The sequence below is a fragment of the Equus quagga genome, chromosome 4 (assembly GCF_021613505.1).
Source record: "Equus quagga isolate Etosha38 chromosome 4, UCLA_HA_Equagga_1.0, whole genome shotgun sequence".
In the NCBI taxonomy this organism is placed as follows: domain Eukaryota; kingdom Metazoa; phylum Chordata; class Mammalia; order Perissodactyla; family Equidae; genus Equus; species Equus quagga.
The window spans coordinates 51,759,154-51,774,290 of NC_060270.1; the positions used below are offsets into that span (position 1 = coordinate 51,759,154).

The window sequence follows — 15,137 nt, forward strand, 5'->3', positions numbered from 1 at the left end:
AATAAAGTTTAGTTCTTGGGTTCTTTTCAATTGTTCGCTGAAGTGGCGTGAAGCAGACTCACAATGTCACACCAACGTCATCCGCGTCTAGTACCCGCCCATTTTTGTCCAAGAGAAACCCTGTCCCTGGGAAGCAGTCAGTCTCCCTTCCTCCCACCGCAAGTCCCTGGTAGCCACTGAGTTTCCTTCTGTCCGACTCCGTGCGTTTCCCTCCTCCGGAGTTTGCATGGAAGTGCCAGCCTTCCAGAGGTGGCCTCCTGTGCCTGGCTGGGTCTGGTCTGAGATGAGTGACTCTGGATGTTTGAAATTGAGATACCCGTATTCATTAAGAAGAAAAATTCCCCGGAGTTCAAAGATTCTGTGTCAAAAGAATGCCCAGCTATTCCTAGAATGATCTAGATGTCTCTAATCTTATGGCTTTATCATTCAAAATAACAGTTTATCAATTCTATTTTTATTTAGAACTCATTGAAATACATTTGAAAGTCTTACTTCTTGTAGAATTTATATTTTTGAGGATAAGCATATTCTGGAATGTTTCCTGAATGTTTTCAAGAAAAATAATTTAGTAATGATTAAGAACCAGAATGAGTTGCTTAGTAAGATAATCTTTCCAAGCAACCCCCGTTTATTTTATTAATATATATTCTTGGTGTTAGAAGGATTAGTAATGCTGTATCTGGTAAGGACTGATTAGGTTATTTTAAATTTGTCAAAGTGTTTGTAGATGAAGAGGTTACCCTATACTATGCATGAAGCATAAGTATTTCTGCAAGATGTTTTAAAAAGTCTCAGAAAATTTATTTGTCGATTATATGAGATCTGCAATTGGGTGAATAATCATGAAGACTTGAGGCAAGTTTTTGCTGGGAGTGCTGACTTCTTGGACTTGTTCTAGCTAACCTCTTCGTCAATGACTGGATAAAGACAGAGTTATTAAGTGAGCCACCACCTCTAAGAAATTCAAAAACTGTTTATTGAACATCTACTATGTCCCACGTGATGCGTGGACAAATGAGGGAGGAATTGTTAATATAATTGAATTAGGATTCAAAAGGATATTGTCATCCTGAAACTTTGGCTCAAAATAGGAAAAATCCTAGTCTTAGCTTAAGGCATCAGATTTTTGAAGGTAGGACAGTAGATATCTGGCTTGATTATTCATGGGATTAAGATTCAGAGTTTTGCTTGATCAGGACCTCAGGATAAGTGAAATGCATGATGGAGTGGCTTAATCAGCTGATGCAAAAATAGCCCGCTTAAAGAAGTCACAGCAATGGTAACAGTGGTTTGAACACACATGGAATATTGACTCAATTCTGAGAACCTTGCTTAAATCAAGTCCTTGAGGATCCTAAGGTGTTCATCTTATATCTTGATAAGTTGAGAGATACTGGCTTAAGTTGAACGTGCAGTAATTGATGTGTAAATATATTGTCTTAAATTATCATAACCAGTAGGACTGAAAAAATAAAATGTTTATGTTGAGAGGAGTGAAAAGAGAAAGGGAGAAAAGGAGTGTAAGTGATTGCTTTTCTTTCAGAGAAGAGTGTCATTGGTTAATATGTGCTATGTACGCACACACACAGCTATTATTTGGTGTTATGGAGAAAACCATAACCTAGGAAGAGTTAAAGGAAGCTGTCTCTGAGGAATGGGACTTAGGGTTGAGAGGGATGGGTTGGGAACAAAGCCCTTCAATGCTATTGGATTTTATACCATGGACAGATCCTGCTATGGGTTTTAAAAGTAAACAAGGTCTGGATGACCATTCTCCTCTGGAGAGAAAGTAGAAACAAAGGCAGAGTGAGAGAATCAAGAGGCTGCCCTGGAGTGGGATCTGAAAACTGATATTACGGTGAGTGAGGGAACTGGGATTATTACTCTGGAGAAAAGTGTAAGAAGAGGCTTATGCATATGTAGGAGAAGAGCGTGGAATGGAATCAACGGGTAGGAGAGCATGTCTTTGCCTGCACATGTTTAATAATTACTGTGGGAATTCCTGTTCTGCGGATTCCCGGGATCTGGACATATGTTTGGGAGGTGTGTGTGTCCATGTGCCCAACAAAATTATGTGGAAAATTTTGTACTTATATGGGTATTGCATGGAGGGGGAGGGGATAGACCATCATTTTCAATAGTATTTTTTTTTTTGAAATAGCATATCCTTTAAAATGAGTTAAGAATGAAAGGTTTGCCTGCCTTATGGAGTAATAAATGCTCATTGAAATTAAACAGATACCATTTTTTAATAGATAATTTAGAAATAGTTCTTGAATTGGATAAGATAGACTAGTTTATTTGAAATAAACTTTTCTGCTCTTAGGTTCTAATATTTACACGATGTAAAAATTATAAGATAAATTTAATAATAAAAGGGTGATTCTTGAACAAATTACATGTTGGTCATCATGTTAAATGCTTGACGTGGGCTCTCATTCAATCCTCACAGCATCGGACGAGGAAGGTACTACATCAAAAACTCAGAGAGACAAAGAAACTTGCTAGAGGTCACCCTCCAGTAAGAGACAGGGCCAAGATGAGAACACAAGATGTCTGGCCCTAGAGTTTGCCTGGTAGACCCTTTCAGAGGGGTTTTTCACTGTCTTCGTTTTGCCTCTTTCCCTTTCACTGGTCTTTGTTAAGTGTCTACTATGGCTGATAGTAGCAATACTTGGACCTGCAAAGCTGCTCTTTCTGTTTTCTTCTGTGTTTGTCTCATTCCCTCTGCATGTTATTTTTGTGTCTTGATTGTCTGTGCTTTCATAAGATTCTAATATCTGTGATTTATTTGAACTTGATTTCATTTACCATCAAATCTTTTATTTCACATACATATATATCTATATAATGCATATATACATACATATAATACATCTATATATAGAAAGAGAGAGAGAGAGAGAGATTGAAAGAGAAATGCTGTTTTCTATTGCTACTGTGACAGAAATCCGCAAACTTAGTAGCTTGAAACAGCACAAATGTTTTGTTTGCTGTAGGTTAGAATTCCAGCACACGGCTTCATGGGCTAAAATCAAGGTGCTGGCAGGTCTGTCTTACTTTCTGGAAGCTCTGGAGGAGAATCTGGTTCCTTACCTTTCCAGTTTCCTTGGCTTGGGGGCCCCTTCCTCCACCTTCAAAGCCAGCAACGCTGGGCAGAGTTCTTACATCCTGTCACTCTGATCTCCCTCGTGATGACACTGGACTCACTCAAGTCATCCAGGATAATCTCTCCCTCTCAAAGTCTTTAATTTATCACGTTTGCAAAATTCCTGTTGCCATGCAAGATAACATATTCACACACTCCAGGGATAGGACATGGATGTCTTTGGGGACCGTTATTCTGCCTACCACAAGCACCTACTAAATGCCAAGCACTTTGCCTGGAATTGAGACAAATCACGATCCCTTCCCTAGAAGCCATTACAGTGAGGAGATATTTGAATGGATAAGGGAAGTTAAAAAAGAGAAATCTGTGTTTTGATAGAAGTGTGAACAGTTATAGTAGCACTATGGAGGAAACAACTGCCTGGGGTCAAGGATGAGCTAGAAAGAAATTTGGCTAAAAAATTAGAGTTATTCTTGACATATTCATGTGACTTTTTCCCTTTTCACCCAGGTTTTGAGACTTTGGGATATCCAGCACCAGCTGTCCATCCAGAGGATAGCTTGTTCTTTCCCCAAAAGTCAGGACGTGAGATGCCTCTTCCACTTTGATGAAGCCCGCGGACGACTTTTCATCTCATTTAATAACCAGCTGGCATTGTTAGCAATGAAAAGTGAAGCAAGCAAGAGGGTGAAAAGCCACCAGAAAGAAGTCACTTGTGTTCTTTACAATTCAGTCTTGAAGCAGGTAATGATGCTTTTCTGTCACTCTCCTAACGCGTCCCCACGTCCAGAGGCTCATTTCCTTAATTCACTCTAAGGTAACTGAGGACAAATATGGAAAAAGAAATGTGGAAAAGCAATGACTTAATATCCATGTGCTTTTTTGCAATAATGTGTGTTCAGGTGGATTTGAAGAGTGATTTTATTTGCAGCCAGCGACCACAGCAGTGCCGACAGCATTAGAAGGAATTACAATATCCCAGCTAAAACAAACACAACATGTAATGTAATTGAACTTATCTTTGTTGCCCACTCGTTTGGGTCTAGATGCCAAATGCAAGTGAACCTGGTTGTAAAATTCCCTTTTATGAACACCATCCTCCTGGATCCCTCTGGAAAGCTCTGAAATATGCATGAAATGTAATTAGCAGAGATCCATTTTGCCAGCATATTTTACACCAGTGGCTCACAGTGGCAGCCTGGAATGTATTCATAATAAAATGATTCAGCTAAATGTGGTGCCACTTGGTATGCAGCGCCAGTGTTGTTTGTCTCCCCGCCACTCTGCTCTGCAGCCTTTGCTTATGGGAGCGCTACCTGCATGGCAATGAAGAAGCATGACTCCTCTGGAGCTGAGACGCCACACAGACCACAGGCCATCTGAGAGGACAGGGTGGGTCAGCCTGTGGGTATCATGGAGGGAGCGGGCATTGGGGGGGGGTTAGTCTGCTGCAATGATCACCTCCAGCTTGATGGTAACAGCACAGTGGGAGCTGAGCAGACAGCCAGTATCCAGCTTGTGGCCAATTAAACAGTAACTCCAACCCATTCTTTCTTTCCCTTCTGCAGAAGCTTCTGCATTCACGCAGAAATGAGTGGCTCAGATTTTATGCAAGGGGTGGAAACCCTTTGTTAGTAATGAGCAGTGTGTCATGTCACTACTTCAAATACTCTGTTTTCTGGTTATTCTAGGAGATAGAAATCCTTTACAAAACAGTCCATTTTGAATTCCATATGTGGGAAACACTCCCCCGTAAATGTTTTACTGAACTTTATGGAGGCAGCCAGTTAATTCGGCTCCCTGGTGGCTACTGAGAGATGTATTTGTTTCCGGGAGAACATTTTGCTAATTGAGATCTGCAAGTTAAAAAGCTGGGTTTGTGCGTGTATGTTAAGATCCTATGTTGCCTGGCCATAAGATGAGCAATATTCCATGAGGAATTCAAGAAATGGGACACAAAGAAGATCTGGTATTTTCCACTTGGGACATGAAGATAAAGCCAAGATAACACAAATATATGCAAATTATAGGCAACAATAGAGTATGTACATATGGTACATGATATAGGGAGAATCACCATACAACCGAGTTGAGTATTCACAGCTCTACTTATTTTTGCTGTTAATAGTATAAATAATTAAAAGCATTAATATGTATATAAAGCACATGGAGATTGTATCGCATACATGTTTCCTAACAATTGGCTGCTAAGCTACAGAGAAGCGCTTTAACATTGTGTTACATTTATAATTACAAAAATGTATTGCAGTCAAGTACAAAGAAAACAATATCACCCATAGTCCCATCAGCTGGTGATAATTTGTCATTTCAGAGTAATTAGAAAAAGCAAATGGAACAGTTTTGAACAAGTACCAGGTGCCAGGAATGAGGAATCAAAGATTCATACACTGTACTTTCTTCATCCCAGTAGCTCAGGAAGACTCGCGTCTCTAAGGTCAGGTCCAGGGTGTCTTCCTGACGCTCATTGCTAGGCAGGTGTTCAGTGCAGGACTGCGGGATGCAAGAAGGGGAGGCAGACACATCACAACTCAGAAGGAAACATTGGAATACAGTAGAATGAAGTAGAGGTGAGAGCAAAGGGCTGTCTATGGAAAGTGATCAACTGTGTAGGGGTTGGGGTGGGGGACATTTCAGCAAGGCCCTGAAAGCTAGAGTGAGTCTCTAAAAGGAGAAGGGAGCGGTTCTAGACAGAAGAGACAGCAAAGAGGCTGGAGCACTCACAGGGCATTTACGCGGAGTGGGTTTATGCTGGGGGGCTAGTTTGGGAGTTCTTCGCAAAGGATGTGGGAATTGAGGGCATACAGGGAGCTTAGAGCCAGACTGTGAAGGTCATTCACTGAATGCAACAGTCTGGTCTTGGAAAAACAGAACACAGACTTGAGGTTAAAGCAGTAATTCCCACAGCATGGTCTCAGACCCCTGGGGGACTCAGATCCTTTCAGGGAATCTGTGAGATCAAAACTATTTTCATCATAATATTAATTTGTTGTTTGCTTTTTTCTCTCTCATTGTCTCATGAGTGTACAATGGAGTTTTCCAGAGGCTACATGATGAGCCATGATGACGTTGCTCTGATGGCTAAAGAAATGTGTGCTTTTGTATTTTAACAATTTCTCAGTTTCATTTCTAATATGGCAAATACCTATGTGTGTCTGTCTATCCATCTTTCTATCTCTACATTTTTCTCCCACATAAAATGAAAGCTTTTCGAATTCTTCAATAATTTTTAAGAGTGCAAAGGGATGCCTAGATGCTGGGTTATAGACCAGAATTCAAATGTTGGGCAGATTACCTAATGTGTCTAAGCTTCAGTTTTTTGCCTTTCAAAATGTCTGTGTCTGTGGGCGAGACATAATCATGGTAACAGCACATACCTCTCCAGCGTTACCTGGCCACGGCCTGCCTCTTGGAAGCAGTCCGTCCTCCCCAGTTGCCAGCCCTCGCGAGGGTCCCCCAGCCTCCCCAGCTCTCAAGTCAAATGGTGATGCTTTATGACACCTCTTTCTTGCTAACTTCTTGGTATTCCTTAATCTTTATTTTAACCAGGGGTTATGTGAACGCAGATGTTAGGAAGAGTTAGACAGGAGGGCATCCTGAACCGGACTTTGTCCCTAGCCCCGCTCTTCCTCAGGAACGCCCCTTGAGATGAGGAAGCTGTTTATTCTGCCCCTTCTCTTCTCAGACATTGCAGTTCCTGCTCACAAACGTGCAGGCCTCCTCTTTGGTCTTCTCAGCTCCCTGAAGTCCACAGGCACATCTCCAGGCACACTTACCTCTCTTCTCTCTGACCATGGGTCACATTTCTAGCTTTTTTTCAGTTAAACGCCTAACTAAACTCTCGTTTTTTCTCTCCTCCTATGTTTTTGGTGTAAGAGAAAGATCCTTGTCTTCCACTTCTGTATTTTCCCACAACTCCTAACACTTTTCTGAACGCCAAATGGGTTTTCATTGCTAAATGTGGTCAATTATTGCCATTTCTTACTCCAAGTTCGAAAGGAACCCAGGCTTTCCCGGTCCACTGGCACTTGCTCTTTGGTTACCTGGTTTGGTGTCTTTTTTTAAGACTTTCTCTTTGTTTGAATTTAATGAAAGTGTTCCCATCTATTGTTGTCATTTCAACATGTTGCCAACACTTTATTATTATTTCACTCTATTTGGACACCAGTGGGGACCTAACATAATTCCTATATGACAACAACTTGGCACATTTCTCTGACTTTTCTTTGCCTTCCTGTCTTTTGGTACCTTGCATCCTAATCTAAGAAAGTGATAGTAAGCCATGTAAAGCCTTTTAAAAGGAACCATATGCTTTATTTCTCCCAGCAGAGCTTGCCTCACAGCTAGCTAGCGACAGAACAAGTTGGAACAGGATGAAGGAGTCCCTGGAATGCGTAATTTTGAACGAATCAAAGTAGCTCGATATCTTGGAGGCAGTTCTAATGAACTGTCTTTGCATTGAGTTCTTAAATGAAACTTTTCCTAAAAACCCATGAATGTTACGAGATTTTTAAAACAGTATTTGTAGGTATCATATAAACTGGAATAGATAAAATTTCTGAGTTATCACTATGGCCCTCATCCTAATGATGTGAGTTTATGTGTTTGTGTAAAATAGTTAATGTTTCAGTTTGTTTTGACTCTAGGACACATTTAAAGTCAGGCTAGATATTTAAGCATCATCAAATTTTGACAGAGAATGATATTGACTATTTCTGTTATTGAAGTAACAATTTTTTGTAAAATATTGCATGATTATAAGAAGTTAATGCAGTAAAGATCAAATAAGGAGCTCAATATTGCTGAAATATCCACATGTTCTAAATATCTCTCTGTGTATAGACTATTTTATATAAATACGGTTCTGTGAACTACTTTTTTACTCTATAATTTATTGGAATATATTTCCTTGTACCTAAATGTAGGCCTACTTCATCATTTTTAAAAGGGAGCACGGTATCCCATTGTATGTATGCATCATGATTTACTGACCCATTTGCCTTGATGAGAATTTTGCCATTATGAATTTTTTGTGCATAAACATATTCACGCTCATGACTTTTATTTCTCTAGAGTAAAATCTTAGGAATGAATTTCTACAATTTCTAAAATAGATGCATATTAGATAATTTAATACACAAATTGCCTCCCAGAATTGTACCATTTCCTTGATCTCTGGGAGTAAACATATGAATCCCATATATGGTTACGTGTAGAGACGTGCCAGACAGTAGTAGCTACCTGGCTGCCTCCTGCAGGACTCCTGAGATCCTTGGTGGGGACCCCATAAACCAGCATGAGATGTTGGCTTTGAAAATTTGAAGGCTATACCTTCTTCAGTTTATTCAGAGTGATGCTGCTTCTTGAGGAACAATTCTCCCACTATCACAGGAAATACAATGCCAAATCATTCATTAAAAATGAGGCTTGGGTATAATTTTATAGTGACAGTGCATCTCTTATCATCTTCTCTGAACACCATTTTTTGGGAATTGAGATATTTGAGAATCTAACCAATTCAATTAGAAGTTTCCTTGGTGATTGTAAAGTCTGAGCAAAGGGGAGTGGACAAGCTTGAGAGAAATGTTATCTCCACCTTACAAGACATTCAACCTCTTTAGTGCTTGTATTTAGGGCAAAATCAATGAGTTTCTCTTTTGAACAGAACTGGATAAGCACTAATGAAACCTTTCTCTTTGCCTGACTTATTGCTGTGCTCCAAGTGACCTCCCTCTGTTAACATAGCTTTTCTTCACTGGCCGGCTTAAGGTTTTACTTGTTTACATGTCAGTCCTGAGTCTGTGAGCTGTGGTCACTTGATGGAGAGATGGGAAACACCCTAATCTTAAGGTTACACCAAAACATGTACACACACACGCACATACATGCATGCACACGCACAAACATACACACGTGTTTGTTTAAATGTGATTAGCTTGAAAGGAATAACACATTTACAAGTTATAAAGCTCAAAAGGACAAAAGTGCATACAGTGAAAATTTCCTCCTATCCCTGTCTCTGTCTATTCAATTTCCTTGCCTGGAGGCAACTGGTTTCCTGAGTTCCACGAACACCCTTTAAGGGCTTTTCTATTCATACATAAGTAAATATGTATACTCATTTTTAAATAGATACATAATAATTCTTAATATTTAAGAATATGTATCATTTTAAACGCTTTTTACACAAATGGTAGCACATTGTATGCATGGAGATGCTGCTCTTTTTTACAGGCCCGGCCCCAAGAGATTATTGTTTTTTTAAGAGCACTTTCAGGCTCACAACAAAATTGAAAAGAAGATACAGAAATATTTCATATCCCCCATCCCCCTGCATACATAACCTTCCTCGTTAGCCACATCCCCCACCAGAGTGGTACATTTGTTACAATTGATGAACCTATATTGACACGTTCTTGTCACCCAAAGTCCACATTAGGGTTCACTTTTAGTTTTGTATGTTCTGTGAATTTGGACAAACCTATAATGACATGTATCCACCATTATAGCATCATATAGAGTAATCTCACTGCCCTAAAAATCCTCTGTGTTTCACTTTTTCATCCTACTCTCCTCCCCTAACCCTTGGCAACCATGAATATTTTTACCATCTACGTAGTTTTGCCTTTTCAAGACTGTTATATACCACAACTAAATATACACAACTATGTGCTGGGGGAAATAAAAAAAAAAGAATGTTATAAAGTTGGAATCATTTCAGATTGGCTTCTATTGCTCTGTAATATGCATTTACATTTCCTCTGTGTATTTTAGCGGCTTGATAGCCTTTTTTTCAGCACTGAATAATATTTCGTTGTATAGATGCACTACAATTTATTTATCCATCACCTACTGAAGGACATCTTGGTTGCTCCCAAGTTTTGACAATTATGAATAAAGCTGCTATAAACGTCTGTGTGCAAGCTTTTGTGTGGACATCAGTTTTCAGATCCTTTGGTAAATATCAAGCAGTGTGGTTGCTGGATTGTATGGTAAAAGTATGTTTAGTTTTGTAAGGAATTGTCAGTTGCCTTCTAAAGTGGCTGTACCATTTTGTTTTCCCACCAGCAATAAATGAGTGTTCCTGTTGCTCCACATCCTTCTCAGCATTCGGTATGTTAGTGTTCCAGAATTAGGCTGTTCTCATAGATGTGTAGTGATATCTCATTATTGTTTTACTTTGCATTTCCTTGATGATATTATGTGGAGCATCTTTTCAGATGCTTATTTGCCATTTATTTATCTTCTTTGTTGAGATGTCTGTTAAGATCTTTGGCTAATTTTTCAGTTGGATTGTTTGTCTCAAAGGCATGCTTCATTTCTCTTGCATTTCTGTTTTTGATCTCTAGCATTTCTTTTTGGTTCTTTGTAAGGATTTCCATCTCTCTGCTTATGCTACCTATCTGTTCTCACATGCTGTCTACTTTACCCATTAAACACTTTAACGGATTAATCATAGCTGTTTTAAATTCCCTATCTGATAATTCCAACATCCCTGCTGTGTCTGAGTCTGATGCTTGCTCTATTTCTTCAAACTGTGTTTTTTGCCTTTTAGTATGTCTTGTTATTTTGTCTTGATAGTCGGACATGCTGTACTGGGTTAAAGGAACCGCTGTAGATGGCCTTTAGTAATCTGGTTGTGAGGTTTGGGAGGAGGGAAAGCATTGTAGAGTTCCAGATTAGGTCTCAGTCTTTAGTGAATCTGTGCCTCTGGACTGTGAACTTCACATATGCTTTTCAGTTGTCCCTCACCCTTAGGTGGAACAGGAAGGCTAGATCCAACTAGAATTTGGTATTTCCCTTCCCCAGGTCGGTTAGGCTCTGATAAAACCCCAGGAGGTTAGGTTCTGGTTAAATAGTTTCTTGTGAGGGCAGACCTTTTTAAAAACAGAGTACTCTGATGAATTTCAAAATAGTTTCTTTTTCTCTGCCTCTGCCAGAAGCATGAGGGGATTTTTCTCCAATGTCTACAGTGAGGACTGGGTTGATATCCTCAAAATAAAACTCATAAAGTTATGGGAGGCCCCCATGACTGATTCCCTTGGGGTTTTTAACTCTCAGACTTAGCCACTTTGAGCCTCCAGCAACGTGTCAATTACAGTTCTGGTTTTCCTATCTTGGCTCTGTTTCCTGTGGAGTGTTCAGATCATGAGTTTCTGCTCTGGTAACTGTGATTTCTTCTATTTGCCTGTTCATCTCTCCAATTTTGGGGGCAGCAATTTGCCCTGTGACCTCCTTTCTCTTACTGAAGTGCTGTTGAATTTTCAGTTTGTTCAGCTTTTTACTTATTCTTAGGATGGGGTGCCAATTTCTAAGCATGCAGAACCAGGAACTGGAAGTCCAATGCAGTCTCAAATATTTTTTGAAGTAGTTTTTTCTTGGCTATTTTTTTAGAATGAGGGAGGTGGTGAGGTTATAGAGTCAGAGTTCCCAACGTTTTGCATTGAGAAAGTGATTTAATTTTTATAAGCAATAGTTTTCTTATCTGTACAATAGAATTTATAATACCTCCCTTGTATATTTTCTGTAAAGCACAAAGGATATTGTATATGAAGACACACAGAACAAAGCAAGAGTAAAAGCTAAATAAATATTAGCCAAAAAAGAGGAAGTGATATTTTTGTGACTTTGTCTCTTAGTTTTTGTGAGTGCCTGATGATATTTGGAATGTTTTACATCCCTGTACCATGACCACAGGTGGTCACAGCTTGGAGCCCCTTGCCTCTCTCACACTGCCTAAGCCTTGCTGGCCTCCTTGTTTTTGTTCTTGAACATGCTAAGGACACTCTGCCTTAGGGCTTTTGCATTGCTGTTTCCTTTGCTTGGAAATCTCTCCACCCGCGTATCTGCATGGCTCCCTCCTTCATTTCAGTCATGTTTTTCCTCAAGTCAGTTCTCAGGGAGGACCCACTCTCAATGATCCCTACCTTCTTCTCAGTTACCATTTTTCTCCATAATGCTTATCACCACTAAACATTTTTTTTTGTGTGTGTATATATATAACTCATAAAATTGTGGAGAGAGATATATACGCTTTTTTCTCATCTGGTTGCATCTCTTCCCCAACTAAATATAAGGGCAGGAAGTTTTCACTGCTGTATCCCCACTGCCAAGATCCTGTACCTTGCATATTGTAGGTGTTCAATAAATTCAAGGCATGAATTTGAAAGAGTGAATCACAAATTAATCTAAGAAGAGGTAATATCCTATAAACAAGATTTATAAATGGAGATGGCTGCTTCAACATATTTGAATCCTTTGTCCGGACTAGTGCTCTGAGATATTGTCATTCTCCTCACCTCCCTACTTGCTGAGATGTAACTTCTAGAGATTTGATACAAAATGGAACAAAAAGAAGTAATCTGCTTTATATTATGGGACCATAAACAGCACAGACTAAAAATATAAAATATAAACAGCAATTAAATCAAATGTCCCAATCCTTTGATAGCCAGTGACATCCGCTGCTATAATTTTTGATTCCTCTTCTTGCCTGGACCAAAGACTTGGGATGCATACAAAAGACAAGTAAAATGTCTACTGTTGTTAGAACAGCAAGAACACAATTAGAGGACATAGGTACAGCCTCCCATCTCTTAGAACTGTCTGATTGGCTGTGACAGCTTCAGATGAGAGAGACAAAAAGACCCATATATTCCTAAACAGCTATTAACTTAGGTACATAAGGTGGAGTGTGCTCCTGTCTGAACAACGATCTGCGCGTGAGGCCCATTTGCACTGGAGTGTAGTCATGAGGAGAGTGTCATTTCTGCTCTGCAGACTGTTGGGACCCTGTCCTCAGCTAAAGTCTCATCTGCTAAGAGGCAGCTAGGAATGAACTTAAAATTTAAAGGGATCTGTTATCAAAATGTGACACATAAATATGATGCCAATATGTGTTCCTGCGCTTTGTTATCAATAAAAACAACTTGCTAAAAATAAAGTCCCACCGTCAGGTAGTCAACTCACTTCCTCTGCCAATTGATGTTAAATGCACCCCTCCTTCACTAAATGCTGCAGTCTTCTCGCCTGCCTTGTTATCCTTGTATTCTCATATTGTCATAGTGACAGCAGATTCTGGTTAATACTTCCTGTATGTTTGTGACATAGTCAGTCCTTGTTTCTCAACACATTGTTTTCCCGAAGACTGTGCCTTAAGGCGGATTGCCATAAAATGAAATCTGACTGGCTATACACTGTTGTCATTATTGATTCAGATTTCATGAGAAATTGTTAAATGAGCAGAGAAAGGTGCTGAAAACTGATGAATAGTATGTTGGCGCTCAGCCAGGCGGGCAGAGAAGGGAGAGTGCAGAGCAGCAAAAAGTGAAGGTTACTGATTCCTGGTTGAATGTCTACATCAGACGCAAGTGGCAGGTGATTAGATGCTGTATCCTGTGGGTTATGCCAGTCTTGAACAAGTAAGCAAACCTTGCCTGTGAACATGGCCTTATTTTATTTTTTTGGTTTCTATCAGGAAATGCCCATCTTTCACTACTGAAATGCCTGGCATATAATAGGTACTTGATAAATGTTTTTTGAATAGAAATCATTAAAATCTTTCACAACCTTTAACCTTTTCTTAAAAGACCATTATCAAAATTTTCACCCTTGCTTGGAAAATTATATGTTTTCATGGCTTTGACATTAATGAATACAATCCAAGTTCCTCAGCAATTATGTAACAAATTCATGAGTATGATATAATTTGAAATTTCAATGTGCATCTAAAAATCTGGTTTCTAAAACTGTAATTGTCTACATTCACGGTCATAGTTGGGAGAGAGCAAGATGTTGAATATTTTTCTTTAATTGATTTGGATATAAGTGATGTGAGCCCAAATAAGATGTCAGATAAATAAAGCTTAAATAGACTAGTAATACTGGCTGTTTCGGCTTATTTATTGTATGCCATGCACCGAACTAAGTGCTTTACAAATACTAGCTTAATTAAACCTCTTAAGAATGGTATGAGGTAGTTACTATGATTCTCTCTGGTTTAGGAAATTGAAGCTTAGAGAGTTTAAGCAATGAGCTCAAGGTAGGATGACTGGCATTCAAACTCAGGCGTCCTGGCTCCGACCCAGTGCTCTTCACCACCATGCATAGCGCACAAACCACAGCAAATAGAAACACAGGCTGTTACATGGAATGATAATTAAAGTCTTAGGTCACACTATGGCAAAGATTCAGGTCATTTGTCCTAGAGATTACACTAACACTTAACAACAATAAATGTTTAAGCTACTTTTTATTTCACTGAGAGAAAATGTGTAGCATAAATATAGTTTTACATCATTTAGGAAATCGTCTGATTCAGAGTGGGAGTATAAGCGAAAAAAGACCTATAGAGCTCACACGCTCATGATCCAGTCTTCGCTGAGAAAAAAAATGTTGCTAAATGGTGGCCCCTTTTGCCAATCCCTCCTCTCTTTTTTCCCTCCAGAACTGCTGTCTTAGGTGAGCGTCTCTTACCTGGACTATTACAGCAGCCTCCAAATGGTCTTTCTACAACCCGTTTGTTCTCCACACTGCTGTCAGAGATCTCTTCACAAACCAACCAACACAAAGCACTACATCACTCTCCTCCTTATCAAGAACAGTGAGATTGCTCTTAATTTTACTTTGAGTCATATACTCCACTGACAATCCACTGAAAGCTATGGATGCTTTCCCAGTAAAAAGAAGTTTATACACATTACTCCTTATTCTCTGACATTGCTCACTAGGGATTTGAAATATCTGTTGTCATCTTGCTTCCTCACCTGATGGCCCAGCATTTTCCCCATCATCTGCACTCTGGCTTGATCAAACTTCTTATTGCTCCTCATAAGGAACGTTGGCATATTCTTCCATTCTCTCTTTTAGGCACGCTCTTAATTATCTGGGATGCTATGCTGGAATAGAGGAAGACATCTTGATGTATCTGTAATAGACAGCCCAGCATTCAAACCTTGTCATATAAGCTTGGGAATGGTATTTAGCTGATTAGAATCTCAGTTTCATCCCT

The 15,137-nt window shown here is 39.5% G+C and overlaps 1 protein-coding gene across 1 annotated transcript in view; it reads left to right on the forward strand.

The window, feature by feature from the left end:
* WDR49 (WD repeat domain 49) overlaps positions 1-15,137 on the forward strand; it is a 146,819-nt gene that overhangs the window by 73,607 nt on the left and 58,075 nt on the right. The window contains 1 exon segment of the mRNA XM_046659840.1: positions 3,620-3,861. Coding sequence (XP_046515796.1) covers positions 3,620-3,861 — 242 coding nt within the window.